We start from the raw sequence: 18,205 nt of genomic DNA, 5'->3' as shown, positions 1-18,205 counted from the left end.
GCACGCCCCTGAAACGGCATGCCTGCGTACGGCAGACCACCCCCCCATCACCACTCACAAAAAGCACTTCCTGTCAATTACTCTGCGATGAGACTGCGTAGTCCCGATTGCAGTGGCTAGTTCGCGCACTGCTTTGCATACGCATGTGCAGAACACAACAATCATCCAATTGCGTGCGTATAAGCAACTGCGTTCCTTGCTGCATCAGGCCCACTGTCCCTTTTCATTGTCCACCACACAGCACTCCCCCCTTCACTGCCACCTCACAGCACCCCCAGGCCCTATAACAACCACCACAAAGCACTCCCCTGTCCTGTCCACCACACAGCACCCCCAGCCTCTATAACAACCACCTCACATCACCAACTCGGCCGATTCAATGCCCACCTCACAGCACTCCCCACTCACTAGCACCCTGTGGGTTCTATTTATTGACATTATTTTTACTAAAATAAAGTGAAAAAGGGTGTTTCCACACCCTTTTCACATTATTTTAGTATCACCTAAAGTTACTACAGGGCAATTGGAGTAGAATTCGTAAAATTCTACTCCAAGCCCTAATTATCACTTATTTTTAGTAATCAGATTGCATCTCCCATAATTGTAATGAGAAATGTGATCTGGCCAAAGTTACTAAAAATAAATTTTGAAAAATACTGGGGAAAGTCCTGTGATAATAACGCCACCTGGAGGTGGCGTTATCCAGGGTCTCCCCCGGTTACCGGACTCCTGCTCCGCTCTAACAGGGAGAGCAGAGCCCGGAGCCGGCCCCAGTGATCAGTTGTGTGGTCTAAACAGACCACACGCTGATACACTGCAAAAAATAGAAAAAAACTTAGTACAAAATAAAACTGACCAGGGCCAGTGATCGGTGTTCCGGTGATGTCCTCCCTACAGTCAGCTGGTCTCCCATCCTGCACTGGGACCCAGTCGTCCATTTCCCAGATGTTTTTTACAGGCGCAGACACCAGAGCCAACGTGGGACTCTGGAGAGGTACGTTTTATAGGTGCAGGGTGTGTGGTGTGGGTCCCCCTGGACCCAGGGGCCCGTGTGCCCCGCACACCCTGCACACATTATAAATATGCCCCTGACTACACACCTCAAAGCTTTCCTCCCCATGGGCAGCACCAGCAAACTGCTTATCTTCAAACTAACGCCCCTGCGGTAGCGCCCGCAGAAGCCTGCCCTGATGTGTCACTGCTGAGGAAGAAGGGGGTTAAGGGAGGCAGAGCTACTCGGCTGCTCTGATTGTGTTATAAGTTTAACAAATACAGGGCACCCGAGCGTTCCAGCCAGCCCCCCTTCTGTCTCCCCAGACAGCCCCCATCTGTGTCTCCAGCCAGCCCCCCTTCTGTGTGTCCAGCCTGCCCCTTCTGTATCTCCAGCCTGCCCCAGCAGCCCCTCTGTGTCCCCAGCAGCCATCCTCTTCTATATACCCTGCCCAGCAGGCCCTCTGTGTCCCCAGTAGCCCCCCATCTATGTACCCAGACCCAGCAGCTCCTCTCTGTGTCCCCAGCAACCCTCCCTTCTATATACCCAACCCCAGCAGTCCCCCTGTGTCCCCAGCAGCACTCCTTCTATATACCCAGCCCCTGCCAGCCCCCCTTCTATGTACATAGCCCCAGCAGCCCCTCTCTGTATCCCCAGCATCCCCACCTTCTAAGTACCCACCCCAGCAGCCCTCTCTATGTACCCAGCCCCAGCAGCCCCTCTCTGTGTCACCAGCAGCTCCCCTTCTTTGTACCCAGCCCCAGCAGCCCCTCTCTGTGTCACCAGCAGCTCCCCTTCTTTGTACCCAGCCCCAGCAGCCCCTCTCTGTGTCACCAGCAGCCTCCCCATTCTATGTACCCAGCTCCAGCAACCCCTCTCTGTGTTCCCAGCAGCCTCCCCCCTTCTATGTACCCATCCCCAGCAGCCCCTCTCTGTGTCCCCAACAGCCCCCCTTCTATGTACCCATCCCCAGCAGCCCCTCCCCGTGTCCCCAGCAGCCCCTCTTCTATGTCCCTAGTAGTCCTCCCTTCAATGTACCTTTATCCTCAGTAGCACCCTTCTATGTTCCCAGCCCCAGGAGCCCCTTTCTATGTAACCAGCCCCAGCAGCCGCTCTGTGTCCCCAGCAGTGCCCCTTCTATGTACCCAGCTCTAGCAGCCCCACACTTGCCTTCTCATGCGAAGTGGCTCGGCTTAGGGATGGCCATCAACCATTGATTCATTTTTATACCATTGATGGGGGAGAACCAGATGGTTTCTCTCCATTGATGGTAGAGCATAATGTGATGTGTTTTTTTTCTTTTTACAAGGTGCCGGGACATAGAACAAAGCTCCACCCATGGCATCTGCAGAGCCCCACTCCAAGGTTCTGATTGGCCAACGGGCAAGTCAGTCAAAGAACAGAGATGACCATCGGGGGTGAAACCATCGATGGTCATCCATTGCATAGTTGGTGGCCATCGATGGCCACTTACTGTATCACCTTCAATGGTAACACCACCAATGGCCATCCCCAGCACAGATCTGTTGCAGCGGCGTGGTGTGATGTCTTGAAGTCATGCATGCCGGGTCTTTAAAATAACACGGCGGGCGCGCAGGTCAATCGTAGTAGCTGCAGCAGCCACATCCTGGTGGCGGTTGTGCAGCTACAATAACAGCAAAAAAACGGGTGGGGGCACGTGCCTTGGTGCCACCCCCCCTGAATCCGCTAATGCAGAGGGATCATTGTGCCTTAGGGTTGCGGTCAATTGACCAACTGCTGGGATGTTGGCACCAGAATCCCGATCAGCTGGAGATGCCGATTCCGGAATACCGACAGCCCAAGGTAGTTGTTAGCCATGGGTGGGGAGGAGGATTAGGTTTAGGTGCCCCGGGGGGATTTAGACTTAGGCTGCGAGAGGGGGGATAATGGGGTTAGGCTACAGACAGGGGGGTTAGGGATAGGCACCATCAGGGGGAGGTTAGGGTTAGGCACCTCCCAGGGAGAGTTAGGTGTAGGGTGTGGAAAGGGGGGTTAGGGTTAGGCACCATCGGGGGAGGTTAGGGTTAGGCACCCCCCCAGGTAGGTTAGGGTATTGATACCTCTAAATCTATATACCCAAAATGTCGCTGTTTAGCGCTACAAGTCGCATAAGAAATAATTGCTTTCTAATCCAATTGTGGTTCCAAAGCACAAAAAGTTATTGCAATAAAAGAAAGTTACACACTTTGATCTAACACAATTAGCGCAAAAAGCAAGTAAATACAAAGGTACAAACAGATACATACGCGTGCGCACTGGTCCAGTATGCAGTATTTCAATCCTGAATCTGCGGTCACCATCACCCAAGGATCTGGAGAAATGACTGACTACTGCCCCAGCTCACAAGCGTATATTCGGTACAGGTTTCAGAGACAACAAAGGCACAGAATAACAGATGCTCATTGGTTCTTGTTTCAGGTCACTCCGTTCATTGATTAGTTCATATGGTGTCATCAGAGGTGGGATTTAGAATGGTACCAAACATGACATGTCTATTAGTTTCTGTACCTTAAATATCATATACATACATTTCACAACATAATTATTAGCTAACAAAACCTCTAATATTAAGCTTAATGTGAGGGAACCTTTTATACATATACGTTCACATATGTACGTCCATGTAATGTTCGTATGTATGTATGTGAGTTTGCATGTGAGCGTCTATGTGTGTGCGCTATGTAATTCAGTGTATTTGTGATGGATTAATATATATATTATCCATTTTTAACATATTTTAATAAGTTGCTTAAACTACATTCCAAGGTGTTATAAACAGTAAGGTTCATTTCTAAGCAGGGAGAGATCCACAGCTGTTTGCTGTTGCCAACTGGTCTGGTAGCTTGTGACAGGCTTTTCTTTACTTAATTAGAGTGTAGATGTCAGTTCCTATGAACCAAAACAGTATTGAACAAAAGGTATACAATTGTTAACGATTTGCAGGTTCCTGACAATGATTCTTAACTTTGCATTTAGAACCCTTCTCTGATCATACCACTATCTGTGTTACATTTTAATTATTTGTTACAGACATATTGTATTAGTATGCTGAGTTTCTCAATACATATGCAAACACCCACAGACATACACATTAAACCTGTTTTTTTCACACACTAACTAACCCTTGCAGTAATATATAAATATATATACTTATTTGTACGTATTGGAATTGCGCTGATGCAGAGTAGCGTCCAAGCAATTCGTCATCAGACCACAGATGACTTATTTGTCAGATAATATTTGTACAGCGATCATACTCAATTATTTGACTTCGACAAGGGTTAGGCACCCCAAGGAGGGTTAGGGAGGGGAGAGGGGGAGGGTTAGGGTACTTACCAGCCATAGTCGGGATTCTGAACAGCGGGGCTTCCGGAGTCGGGGTTCTAACTGGTGGCTTTTCAGCCTCTGGCACATTATACCCAACCCATGCCTCATAACCAATGCATGGAAATGGCACTGATCTCATTTGAATGTATACGTACTGTATATCTCTGATTTCTTTTTTTTCCAACTACCCTACATTTAGGTGGGGCCAAAACATAATTTAATTTTAGCACCCCTAGATAATTATATGTGCCGCTAAGGGGGGGATCGTTAAATTTTCCAGATCCGCCGACGGATAGCCAATCATCAATGGCTGCCAGAGCCGCAGATCAGATTGCAGATTAGGTTGGAGCGGCAGAGTGGGGAATCGGGTCCTTAGATGTATGGGCCCCTTTAGTGTGGCTGAGACTTTAGGTTAATATTGTTCATCCACCTTATGCTTCTTAGTAAGTAGATCATTAATGACCAGTAACTCCCTGTAAAATCAGTGTACTGTGGGCCTGATTCAGAGCCGGACGCTATTTGCGCTCGCTCGTTCAGAAAAAGGGGCTGGCTATTTAAATTGACCGTTCGCTCTTTGCGGTCTGTTGACGCCTCTATGTTTGAACGAGCGAACAAAACATGCGGTCGTTATTTTGTAAGAAACGCCTCCTGGCCGCTCGCATCATACGTCATCTCCGCTATTTATTAGATTAATCGAGTACATCGAACGGCGTATGAACTGCTCGCTAATCTTGTTGCATTTTCCTACCGCAATCATGCGAGCAGTTCTGGCTAAAAGATACCCCACTGACGTGGTCGATGACGCTGCTTTGTTAATTATGCACACCCTTAAAACGCCCATTTTGACCTTTTGGCACACCTGCGTTCTGATCTCCACTTCCCGTTTTCAAGCACCTTCCCCTGTTACCACCCACAAACGCCTCACTCTGTCACTCTAATTAGCAAACATTCACTATTTTGCGATCACACGAAATTCGACCGCACTGACTGGTTCACGCATGCGTACTAAAATCCATATGCATACGCAGATGTGCGAACATCGCTGGGAACGAGCGAGCGGCCGCTTACGAGCGGCTCTGAATGAGGTCCTGTGTGCTAAACCCGAGTTCTTTTGGCAGGCAGTCTTTTAAACAGTAATATGCTATTTAGTACTTGTTCACTTGAGGGCTGACTGACATGCTTTGAAAGGGGGGATACGGTTCTCTTCTCCTGTAAATATTAGCGTTGTGGAGAACTTGCAGCCTTAGTAGTGTCAGTATTGGACGTGGACAGTATACCTGGGCTAGACTGTGTGAGAGCAGCTGGGTACTTTTCTCAATCATCTACCTCATTGTCAGTCTCGGGGCCCACAATTTCCGATGGCAGCTCTGGCTACAACTGTCCCTGTCTGAGGTTCTTGGTAAATATCCCCTTCACTTCAAGTGTTATTACTGGGAATAGTGGCGATAACAGTTGGTACTTATTGAGCTTACTAGGGTATGCAGTCACCATGTCAACATTGAGAATGTTGACTTACAAAATGTAGACAAGTACAGAATGTCAACACTGACATAATGTTGACATTGCCAGAATGTCGATACACACTTTTAGGGTTAGGCATCAATTAGGGTTAGAGAGATACTTCACTCTAAGGGCCTCATTTAAGAACGCACCTTAATACCAGTGGCATATTTTGTGCCACTGGTGTTCAACATTACTTACCATTCCGTCTCTGGCGAGGTCCAGCAACGATCCTCCTCAGCGGTGTCCTCTGCTCTGTTGCTGGCTGCCTATTGCCGCCAGTGACGGGTTGCTGTACATGACACTTTCACCCAACAGTGAACTTAGGCCCTGATTCAGAGCCGGACGTTCTGACAGAGCGCTCGCTCTGAATCAGGGCCGTCCCTGCTCCTTTTTGGAGCGGCCTCCTGGCCGTTCGCATAGCTGTGGGTAACCACCCACAGCTATAGCGAGCGGCCAAAATGATGGTCGCGATGGTCAAGACCATCGCGACCATCCGGCTTGCGACGAGACCCTGCTGTAGGGTCTCGCTGCCGCAAGCCCAGGAGTGCTTTTTTGCTCTATCAGAGCCAAAAGCACTCCCACTGACATCACTAGTGATGTCAGTGGGGCTGGACCCAGACGGTAGGCATTCCCATGGGAACGCCTCCGTCTGGGCAGCCACGCCCCCGGCACACCCACCAAAGGGGGCGTGCTGTCAATCACCATCGACAGCACGCCCCCTTTGGTGCGAGACCCTTAACGACGGCTTGGCCATCGTTATTCGGGTCTTGCACATGCACACGACGGAGGTGCCTCCGTCGTGCGCATGCGCTCTTGGGCACCATCGACCCGCTTGCGAGCGCTCAGCGCTCGCTAGCGGATCAGAATCAGGCCCTTAGATTACAGCTGTTTGTTACGTATTGAAAGGATGATGTAACCCCTCTAGTGAGTGTTAAAGGGGTTATGACCCATTGATAAAAGGGGCCCTTAATCCCATTATCAACATGCCAACTGTCAACATTCACAATGTTAACATTTTAGCAATGTCAACATCATGTTAGAGTTGACATTGTGTATGTTGACATTTAACATTTCAACATTCTGTAACATAATTCCTCCATAAACAATTGTGACTGCTACTTCCTTTCCCTGACACATTTTCAGACCACTGGACCTGGCACATTCCCAGTAAGTCAGATCCATCATCTTCACTAGGCCATAAGTCCAAAGCTGCTCTGTAGGGATTATCTCATATATAATTATGTCTGTGGGGAAGTATATGGAATATGATAACTGGTTTATGGCATAGAGATAAACAGTGGCTCTATAAACAAGACATATAGCAGCCATACTTAGGCCACCTACATGACTGTAAGAAAATTCCTACTACAAAAAATATTACTATCCTTTTTTTCACATTTGTGTAAGTACAAAGAGAAATAATACATATATGATTACTATGCTGCTAACTGTCCCTTTTAGCCCACATACCATATAAGTGATATGCAGTCATTATGATGACATTCAGAATGCTGACACCAGCATGCCAACATGGTCTAAATGTCGATATTCAACATTCACAATGTGGGTTACAATTGGAGTTAGGCTGTGGTTAGGGTAAGTCTGTGGTTCGGGTTAGGCTGCCATTAGGGATAGGCTGTGGTTAGGGTAAGTCTGTGGTTCAGGTTAGGCTGCCATTAGGGATAGGCTGCAGCTAGTGTTAGGCTGAGGTTACAGTTAGACTGTGGCTAGGGTAAGGCTGTGGCTAGGGTAAGGCTGCCGTTAGGGTAAGGCTGCCGTTAGGGTTAGGCTGCCGTTAGGGTTAGCTGTGGTTGGGGTTAGGCTGAGGTTAGAGTAAGGCTGTGGTTAGGGTTGGGCTGTGGTTAGGTTAGGCTGATGCTAGGGTTAGGCTGCCATTAGGATTGGGCTGTGGTTAGGGTTAGGCTGTGGTTAGGGTTAGGCTGTGGTTAGGGTTAGGCTGCCGTTAGCGCTAGGCTGAGGTTAGGGTTGGGCTGTGGTTAGGGATAGGCTGTGGTTAGGGTTAGGCTGAAGTTAGAGTAAGGTTGTGGTTATGCTGCCATTATGGTTAGGCTGAGGTTAGGGTTAGGTTGTGGTTAGGATTAGCCTGTGGTTAAGTTTAGGCTGTGGTTAGAGTAAGGCTGTGGTTAGGGTTAGGCTGAGGTTAGGCTGAGGTTAGGGCTAGGCTGAGGTTAGGATTGGGCTGTGGTTAGGGTTGGGCTGTGGTTAGGGTTAGGCTGTGGTTAGGCTGTGGTTAGGGATAGGCTGTGGTTAGGGATAGGCTGTGGTTAGGGTTAGGCTGTGGTTAGGGTTAGGCTGTGGTAAGGGTTAGGCTGCCATTAGGGCTAGGCTGTGGTTAGGGTTGGGCTGTGGTTAGGGTTAGGCTGTGGTTAGGGTTAGGCTGTGGTTAGGGTTAGGCTGCCATTAGGGCTAGGCTGTGGTTAGGGTTGGGCTGTGGTTAGGGTTGGGCTGTGGTTAGGGTTAGGCTGTGGTTAGGGTTAGGCTGAGGTTAGAGTAAGGCTGTGGTTAGGCTGCCATAGGGTTAGGCTGATGTTAGGGTTAGACCGTGGTTAGGTTTAGGCTGTGGTTAGGGTTAGGATGCTGTTAGGGTTAGGGCTCAAATATGCTAAGAACGCTCTGTTGACATGCCATCTCTCAACATTCTGGCAATGTTGACACCATATTCATGTTGACATTATGTTCATGTTGACATGTTGACATTCTGGTCTTGGCATTCTGAATATTGAAATTCTGAATGTTGTAATTTTGTACCACAGCCATATAAGTAGGGGAATACTTGTCTCCTCTCTTGGAATGTCTGGAGACTCATGTGAGAGCAGGTCTCCCACATCCTGCCCACTGTGTAGTAAAATGGTCAGAATGGTGGCGTGATCATACGATTCTCAGCGAGTTGCTTCATCATAGCCCTGGCCCCCCCTATGATGCTGCTTCTTATTTCATTCTGTGGGGGGGGGGGATGGGACCATAATGACAAAAAAAGGAGACAAGTTTGCATGGAGCTGATGCAGAAATGAATGTGGATTGTATCTTGTGTGTTTTCACGTTCTATATGCTTTGTAACAGCACAAGCAAGTAGGGGAAATGCAGAGTATACACATTTCAATCACATCTACACTTATGACTGGAGAGGCGTTACTATTACTAGTCTGTAACGTGGCGATGACATGTAGGCGAAGTTCAGTGAGGGCATGTTCACAGAACTGCAGGCAATGCAGTCCTGGACGTAAGTAATGTTTCAAAACATATCTTGCACCTAGTATAGGCTGGTATAAGCCACACTGATGGTGATCGGTAGTAATCCAAGCGCACCCTTAGGAGGCAGGCACACCGCAAGTTCTGCAAATAAACTTTGTATACAAACAAATGTAAACTTTTTTTTCTGTGTGCATTTTGCCTGATTTAGATTACGGAATAGAGTATTAGAAATAGCAAGTAACTGAGCATCTTGGCAAAACCATGCTGCACTGCAGGTGGGGCAGATTTAAAATGTGCAGAGAGATGTAGATTTGGGAGGGGTGTATCCAAACTTAGATCTAAATTGAAGTGTAAAAATAAAGCTGTCCAACATTTGTGGGCTACATGCAAAAGCAGCCAGTATTTACCCCGCATGCAAAAAAAGTATGTATTTGCACCCTTTGCATTGCAACATGGTTTGTCCAGGTGCACAGTTACTTGCTCTATCTTACTCTATTCCCAAATCTGAATCAGGACATGGTTCAGGAGTGCATACATCTGTTTCAGGTCCATAATCTTTATTATGTTTGTTTTGCTTTAATATATCTCTTTAATGATTATCTTTCACTTATTTATTTTAGGCACTGGGAAATCATGAATTTGACAATGGAGTTTCAGGACTTGTAAGCCCATTCCTCATGAATGTAAAATTTCCTATTCTGAGTGCAAACATTAAACCAGATGAACACATTGCATCTAACATTTCTGGCTATTTTCGACCGTATAAAATCTTGAATGTTAGTGGAGAACAAATTGCAATAGTTGGATACACGTCAAAAGAAACGCCAGTATTATCTAATTCAGGTGAATTTATTTGTTGTCTGTGCAACCATTAACCCTATACCTGTCTTGACGTTTATTAACTGTAATATGGTTTATATGGTAAAAATCTATATATTTTATTATTATGCTACTTCTACAATTTAACAGACATGTCAACATTCTGGCTGCCACTTCCGGGAGGGGGCAGCCGGATCGGCAAAATCAGGGGTGTGGCCGGCTATTGTGGGTGGAACAAGGGGGGGGCCTGGCAGGGGGGGTCAGCAGCTTGCGGGAGGCTTGCCTGCCTTCCCGTGAGGCCGGGAGCAGCACACTATTTTCGGGAGGCTCCCAACCAAATCGGGAGGGTAGGCAAGTATGCAGTTCAATACACTTTAATTTATAACTATTTGTGCCCAGCTGTGGTAGTTTCGAAATCTATCATCCTCTTAACATGTGAGATGATTGGTCACTAACCAGCCACAGCACATTTTTTTTCCAATCCAAATACAGTTTGTATGTTGAACCCACTTTTTCATTGTACACTTTGAGGCTCATGTATTGCTTGATGTATATTAATGTTATTTGTGTAACATATGCATTTTGGGACTGTGAATATGCCTTTATGCAGATTTCATGTTATCTGACGCTTGCAATTCCTTGCAACTAGAGAGGTGGAAATGGGGATGGAATGGGCATGTGAGTGTAGGCCATGTACAATAAGTGGACATAGTCAGCATCCTGGCTTACAGAATGCCGACGGTCTAATTACCGTCGTCGGCATTCGGGATCCTCGGCTCCATTATACTGACCGCCGGCATCCCGAAGGTAAGTATCATGGAGTTAGGGGAGGGTTAGGTTTAGGGTTAGGCACTAGGGGGACGGTTAGGGTTAGGCACTAAAGGGGGAGGGTTAAGTTTAGGGTGCGTAAAGGGGGAGGTTAGGGTAAGGCACTAGGGGGAGAGGTTAGGGTTAGGCATCGGGGAAGGAGGGCTAGGGGTTAGGGTTAGCAGTAGAGAACTTACCTTGTAGTGTCGGGATTCTTTCAGTCGTTGCAGACAGATACACACCTCTCCAGAAGTGTTGGAGGGCTGGTGCAACAAGACCCAATGATGATACACCAGCACTAGATAGTCACTGCTGATTAGATGTTTGCTGATTCACCTCCACACCTGATATTATTTATTTTATTTAGTGTTGCTACTGGAATATCTGAAGTCACTGACTTCTATTTGCATCTCTTACTGTAACTAATATTTAAATTTAGATTGGTGTTTGTAATATACTAGAAAAACTAATTAAATTCAGTTATATTTTATATGATTAGGAGACTCTTAATAACACTCAGAACCAGGGGCGTAACTCGGGTAGTGCGGCCGGTGCCACCGCACAGATCGCAACAGCCCTGAGGGCGGAACATCGGCCGCCCACCACAATCTTTCCGCTGAGTGCCCGCTCTTACAGCACCAGCAGAGACATCACTCCCCATCTCTGCTGGTGTAAACGTTGTTAGCTGACACTCTGTGTCTGTGACTGACAGCTGCTGCAAGGCCAGGGCTGCACACTGACTGGCTCTCTGAGACAGTGAGAGCCAATCAGAGCTAGCAGAGAGGGGAGGGGGGAAAGGACTGAGGGCCAGGTCTGAGGCAGTGAGAGACAGCCTCCAACGATCCCAGCAGCATGAGCCAGAAAGGTTATCAGAGGCAGAGACACAGCACACAGCAGCCAGGGGAGGCAGAGCTTTTAATAGTTAAAGAAAGGAAGCCACCATCGCAAAACACCATTGAATGATTACCATTTGATGGCAGCAAACATCGGAATGCTGTCATCGAATGGTTAAAACACTAACATCGAAAGAAAAACATTGATGATCGGCAAACATCGACCATCAATGTCCATCCCTAGTCCTGCTTAGTCTTTTGGGACATGAGAGACGTCATAATGTCTCTCCTCCCAAGGCTCCCACAGTTAGCGTGAGGAACTGTTGGGTAGGTCTGGTGCGGCCAGAGCCATATTAAGGGGGAAGGGAGGAAGGGGGGGGTAAAAGGGGGCGAGTACCACCAGGCCCCCCCTCTCTGAGAGGGCCCCCTGATCTTCATTTATCCAATCCACAGCGCTGCATCGGAAGTCACTGTGAGTGGGCCGTCATACTGACAGCACCATAGAGATGGGCCACTGCCGCAGTACTCAGACAACTTTCTTCTTCAGGTGGGTGGGGACAACTTTCGGTACTTGTGTAGAGAGAGAGAGACAGACAAGGTGCCATGGCAGAGAGACGAATTCCTGAGAGAGAGAGAGAGAGAGAGAGAGAGGAAACAGAGGGCTTGATTCAGACCCGCTCGCAAGCGCATTGCGCTCGCCAGCGGATCGATGGTGGCCCAATGCGCACACTCGGCGCATGAGCCGCGTAGCGAGTGAGACCTTCACTCGCTCCGGAGCTCGCAGCAAAATGGGGCGGCTGTCGATATTGATCGACAGCTCGTCCCGTTTTGTAGGCGGGTAGGGGGGTGGCTGAACAAACTGAGGCGTTCCCGAAGGAACGCCTGCCGTTTGTGTGCAGCTCTACTGACATCATTCGTGATGTCAGTAGTGAACTTCCGGCTCTATTACAGCAGGAAGTCCACTTGGCATTGCGAGTGCTGAGACCCTACCACAAGGGTCTCCTCGCAATGCCGATGGTCGCGATAATCGCGACCATCGCCAGGCCGCTCGCACAGGCTGTGGGTGGCCTGGAAACCGAAATAAAAAAAATAGGAACGCCCTCATTCAGAGCGAGCACACACAAATAGCATGCGCCTCTGAATCAGGGCCAAAGTGCTAGGGCTTCGATGACTAAAGGCATCCCAGAAGAAAAAAAGGGCAGGCAGAGAGCAGGGGGTCACAGAATATTAGGACATTATGCTTGCCAGAGTGAACATATGTTTAATTTATTGGCCATGTGACTGCTGATCTGAGAAAGGCGCGGGGGCACCGATACTCTTTCCTGCACAGGGCACCAAAATATCTAGTTACAGCTCTGCTCATAACAATATACTCTGTTGTTTAGATAATATTTACATTATTATATTGTTTATAAACAGGGTAATGTGACTTTTGCCATCGCAGTGTGTAAATATGCACATTTGTTGGTTTTGAGTTAAACCTGTTGAATATGCATTGTGAGTTGTGTCTGACTGAACATATGTACGTAAAAGCAATTTTTCATGTATGAGCTTTTTCTTGCTGACATTCGGGAGTAGGGAAGTGGGTGTAAATGCTTCCAACGCTACATGAGACCCTTTGTGTCTGTTTATATTAGCGTGCAAAAGAGAATTGTGTGATTAAGCGGGAGATGTGTCAAATCTTCCATAGAGTGGTGCAGTTGTCCATAGCAACCAATCAGCTTCTACGTATCAAGCTGTTTAGGTTTACTGAAATCCAAACACACCAGAACGTGGGGTTTCCAAGGAGAACTGAAGACCTGTTTGAGACCCGGTCACTAGATGCATACGCTCGCAGTGAGCGTATGCAAATTCGGCTAAGTGACGGCATGGCATGCAATCGGGCGGCAAGCCATAAGCACGCCCACTATGTCTTGGTGTGAGATCGCTTAGTGTATGCAGACACCCACAAGCCTGTCTTAAGACGCACACTTGCGCACATCATCTCCAGGAAGTGTATGCAACCATCGGTACATCGGGTACCATCAGAAGCGAAGGCAGCGCTTGAGGCAGACCATACCCTACTGCAAGCACTGCGATCAGTGTAAAAACCAGCCAGGTGACATGTACAATGACGCTGCCTCTTAATTATGCACGCCTCTGAAAAAGCGTTGTAACGCTCAGACACGCCTGCGTTCGCATCTACACTCCCCCGTTTTTAGTGGCCAGCCCCATTCACCACCCACAAACTGATTCTCCTATCATTCACTCTGATGGGCTGTCTATGCGCAACATGCTATCGCTTCTTGATCTCTAGCACTGGTTCGCGCACACGCACTACGATGCGTACGCATGTGGAGAATGCAAACAATCGCTGGCTACGTGCGAAAGCATCCCTGCAAGTGGGTTTGAATCAGGTCCTGAGTCCTGGCTCGGGTCTTCACACCAAGGGCCTGATTCAGCAAGAATCGTAGTTGCTTATACGCACGAAATCGGACAATCGTTACATTCTGTGCATGCGTACGCATCGCAGTGAGCGAACCAGCCGCTGCAATCGGAACTGCGATCACAGTGACAACGCAGATCCATCGCAGAGTGATTGACAGGAAGTGCCGCTTGTGGTTGGTGATGTGGGAGTGGTCGGGCGAGCGCAGGCGTGCCAGTGCATTTCAACGCCGTTGCATAGGCTTTCTTAAATTAGTCACTGCAATACCAGATGCAGCCTGAGGCCTCGTAGCGTGCGCTGAAGTAAGCAATTCCTGAGTGAGGTCTGACCTGTCTTAACTGTGGGTATGGGTCCGATGTTACCGATTGTTTCACTATGTTGCAAAAGTATACAGATGTGAGTAAGGAGAAGTGGGCGTCCTTATGTTAGGCTGCGATTGCAATGCGAATGCAAACATTTACGTATAAGCAGAATAGAGATCTTTGCTGAATCAGGTCCCAAGTTAGTCAAAATAAGGCAAAACTTTATTTTTCCGTAACTTTTGCCTCTTGTATGTTTTGGATTGCATACGAGTCCCTCCCTTGTGATCATGTGCAGATTTCACACAGGAGAGTGTATGGAGAGGGTGTGAGCTGTAGTTGTGCTTCAAAATAAGCCATTAGATTAGAGAGAGTGGTAATAGGTAGATGGAGTAGGTGGGAAGGGTGACTGCAGATATCTTTGTCACTGTGTATGTGTGTTGGTTTGTCAGACACACTAGCTAGCAGCAACTGCCATCCAGTGCTCTGCAAATAGGGAGCCTGATTCAGTATGGATCACAGTTGCAACAGCGTACACTGGGCCTGATTCAGAGACGGACACTTATGCGTTCGCAACTGCGTTTCCATATGCAACGCAGTTGCAAAAATATGCAAATGTTAGCAAAGATCATCTGAGCATAAAGACGCCCACTGCTGCCTTCTCACCTGCGTGCGTCTACGCAAACCTACATAAACATCGGTACCATCGAAGTACATCGGCGGCCATTTTACCCTTGCGGCAGGTCTGACCTGCCGCAGGCCAGGGAGTTCTTCAGCCACACAGAGCTGCGTATGCAATTGTAGTGGCTAATATTATGCACGCCCACGTAACCGCGTTCAAACGGCCAGGCACCCCTGGCGTTTCGCTAACCACCCCCTGCCAACACCCCAAAACGGTCACTTCCTATCAATCAATCTGCAATGGGCCTCCATGGTCTGCGTGAACGCAGGGCGATCGCACTGCTGCCTTCAAGCATGTGCACTGCGATGCAAACGCATGCTCAATGGCAAACAATCGCTCCATCTGTGTGCGATTTGCAGTTGCGTTCATCGTGCCCACAGATCATCTGATTGTTGCGTACTGCTCTTGCACCGCACTGGACATGCACGGCGATTGCACTCCAATTACGGACGCACTGTGGAATTCATAGCAGAATGACAGTAATCGTTTGGGGGTGGTGACGGGGGAGTGGATGGAGAAACACAATCGTCCCTGTCCGTATGAATGCCGTTGGGCGTGCATAAATTAGCCACTACTATTGCCTACGCAGCTTGAGAACTCACTGCATGCGACGAGACTTGCAAATTCTGAGACAGGTTAGAGCTGCTGTAATTGTGGGGGTCATTCAGACCCGGTCGTTAGAGACGATGCGCTGGGACCAGGTCGATGGCCCCCCACAGAGCATGCGCACGCCGGCGCCGTCGTGCGCATGCATGAGTCCCGCTACGACCGACAGCGTCGATCGTAGCGGGTCTCGATCCAAAGGGGGCGAGCTGTCGATGTTGATTGACAGCTCGCCCCGTTTGGAAGGCGGGCCGGGGGGGTGGCAGCCCAAACGGAGGAGTTCCTATGGGAACGCCTGCCGTTTGGGGGAGGCCCCACTGACATCACTAGTGATGTCAGTGGAGAGCTTCCGGCTCAGACAGAGCCAGAAGCTCTCCGGGGCTTACGACAAGGGAGACCCTACCCTAGGGTCTCGTCGTAAGCCCCGATGGTCATGATGGTCTCTGACCATCGCGACCATCACCAGAGCGGTCATTAGAGCTGTGGGTGTTAACCCACAGCCTAACGACCGCAACAGAGGCGGGCGGTCAGGATGCAAGTGGCCGCCCAGTTTCTGAGCGACCGCTTGCATCCTCCGACCGCCTCTGAATGAGGGCCTGTGTGTGAGGGGCTGATGTTCTCCAATGTTACCGATGTATATGTAGAACTGTGAGATATTATGGATGTGAGAAGGCAGCAGTGGGCGTCTCTGTGCTGGGTGAGTGGTGGCAGATTTTAGCATATTTTTGCAAATTCATTGCGTGGGATTACACATCTGCGAACTCGGCCTGATTCATTACGGATCGCAACTACAGCAGCATACACAGATCGGCCGATGGTGCGTACTGTGCATGCGTATGCACCACATTGCGAGTGGGTGAGTTGGCATTTCGATCGCACTGCTATCACCAATGCAGATACAAAGCCCTCACAGATCATGGGATGGCACTTCAGCGTTTGGGGGTGTTGACGGGGGAGTGGTAGGAGAAACACTGCCTGTCCGTCTGAACGCCATTGCATGGGTGTGCATAAATTAGCCACTGCAATGGAATACGCAGCTTGTGTACTAACTGTGTGCAACAATTTCTGAGTAATATCAGACATATTGTAAGTGTGTGCGAAGGGCCAATGTTATTCGATGTTCCCGATGTATACGCAGGACTGCAAGGTAGTACAGATGTGCAAAAGTGGGCGTCTTGCTGACTGCGATTGCAAACATTAGTATATTTTCGCAGCAGGTCTGCGTGCATAATCGCCGCTTCAATCACAATAGCGATTCGTAGTGATTCAGGCCATCAGTTGTGATCCGTACTGAATCAAGTCCAGGGTACTGTGTGTTTGTTTGTCAGACATAGTAGCACCTACAATCCAGTGCTGCAAACAAACTGTTATATATGGGCCTGATTCAGCAAGGAACGCAGCTGCAAATTCCCATGCACTCGGCCAATGTTTGCATTCTGCGCATTGTGTATGCATCGCAGTGCACATGCGCAAACCAGCCGCTGCGATCGGGAAGCTATCGCAGGGAGCATGCAGTCTCAGCACACATTGGTTGACAGGAAGTGACCGTTTGGGGGTGGTGACGGGAGGCGGTCAGTGTGTTTGAATGATGTTACAGGGCGGGCATAAATAAGCCCCTGCAATAGAAGATGCAGCCAGAGCTCTAGATGCACCCAGGAAGTGGCCCAAATCCTGAATGAGGTCAGGTCAACCACTATTATGCTAATGGGTTTGATGGTTCTCAATGTTGCCAATGTTTTCACTGGCTAGCGAGGTATTGCGGATGTGAGTAAAGGCAAGTGGCGGCATTATGTAGTGGTGAGCATCTGGTTCTAGTGCTGCGGTGTCATTGCGTTTGTGTTAATTAGCATATTTTCACAGCAGCCAGGTGCGTGCGTATGCAGACTTGCGTTCCATGCTGAATCAGGCCCTATGTTTGTTAAAGTGAGCATTTTGCACTTTTTTTTTTTTACACAAGAATATCTAATCTATGTACATGGCAGTATATAATTTAAATTGTCACTTGTGTATGAGAGTAGAGAGACAGTGTGATTTCAAGATTATCTCTCCAAAAAATAGAACATGAATGCTGTAGTACAGATTGTGTGTTCGCAATCTCCACAAATCCCTGAGGATGGAATAAGGGTGTCAACGAGTGCTATTTGTGAGTCAGACATTTTTGATTCTGAGACTGCAGTATAGAAGCGTCATTCCACCATTTCTGAACCCTCTGGAAATGTGAGGATAAGTAGTAGGCAAAGTAATTACGGTGATGGTTTAGGCATAGAAATTGAGGATGCTACTATGGAAGTGCAACCGAATGAGGGGGACATTTGTGTATCTGACGCTAATGAGGATGTTGATGAAGGTGCTAGACAAGAACAAGTTGACAATATTCAGGAGGATGAAGATTGTGTCTAAGTAAGTCAGCCACCTGTGGTCACAGGGCCTGATTCAGACCCGGACGCTATTTGCGTCTGCTCGCTGGCTAAAAGGGACCAGCTATTTAAATCATGTGCTCGCACTGTGTCGCGTAAAGCTGCCCACTAAGAAATAGCGAGCGGCCGCACTATGCGCTCGCACCTGTATAAAGACGCCCCTTCGCCACTCGCAACACACGTCATCTCCGGCAGTTTTAGGATTAATCGTGAACATCAAGAGCCATCGGAGCTGCTCGCAGCGCTTGTGGTAGCCTTTTATTCC

At 48.4% G+C, this 18,205-nt stretch overlaps 1 protein-coding gene across 1 annotated transcript in view; it reads left to right on the top strand.

Annotated features, from left to right (window-relative positions):
* The window catches only part of NT5E (5'-nucleotidase ecto), a 120,819-nt gene that overhangs the window by 49,290 nt on the left and 53,324 nt on the right, over positions 1-18,205 (top strand). The window contains exon 2 of the mRNA XM_088470749.1: positions 9,676-9,898. Coding sequence (XP_088326875.1) covers positions 9,676-9,898 — 223 coding nt within the window. The remainder of the gene's footprint in view (positions 1-9,675; positions 9,899-18,205) is intronic.

This window comes from Taudactylus pleione, unplaced genomic scaffold, assembly GCF_031769625.1.
Source record: "Taudactylus pleione unplaced genomic scaffold, aTauple2 ptg000015l, whole genome shotgun sequence".
NCBI lineage: Eukaryota > Metazoa > Chordata > Amphibia > Anura > Myobatrachidae > Taudactylus > Taudactylus pleione.
This window is presented reverse-complemented; position numbering and strand designations above follow the sequence as displayed.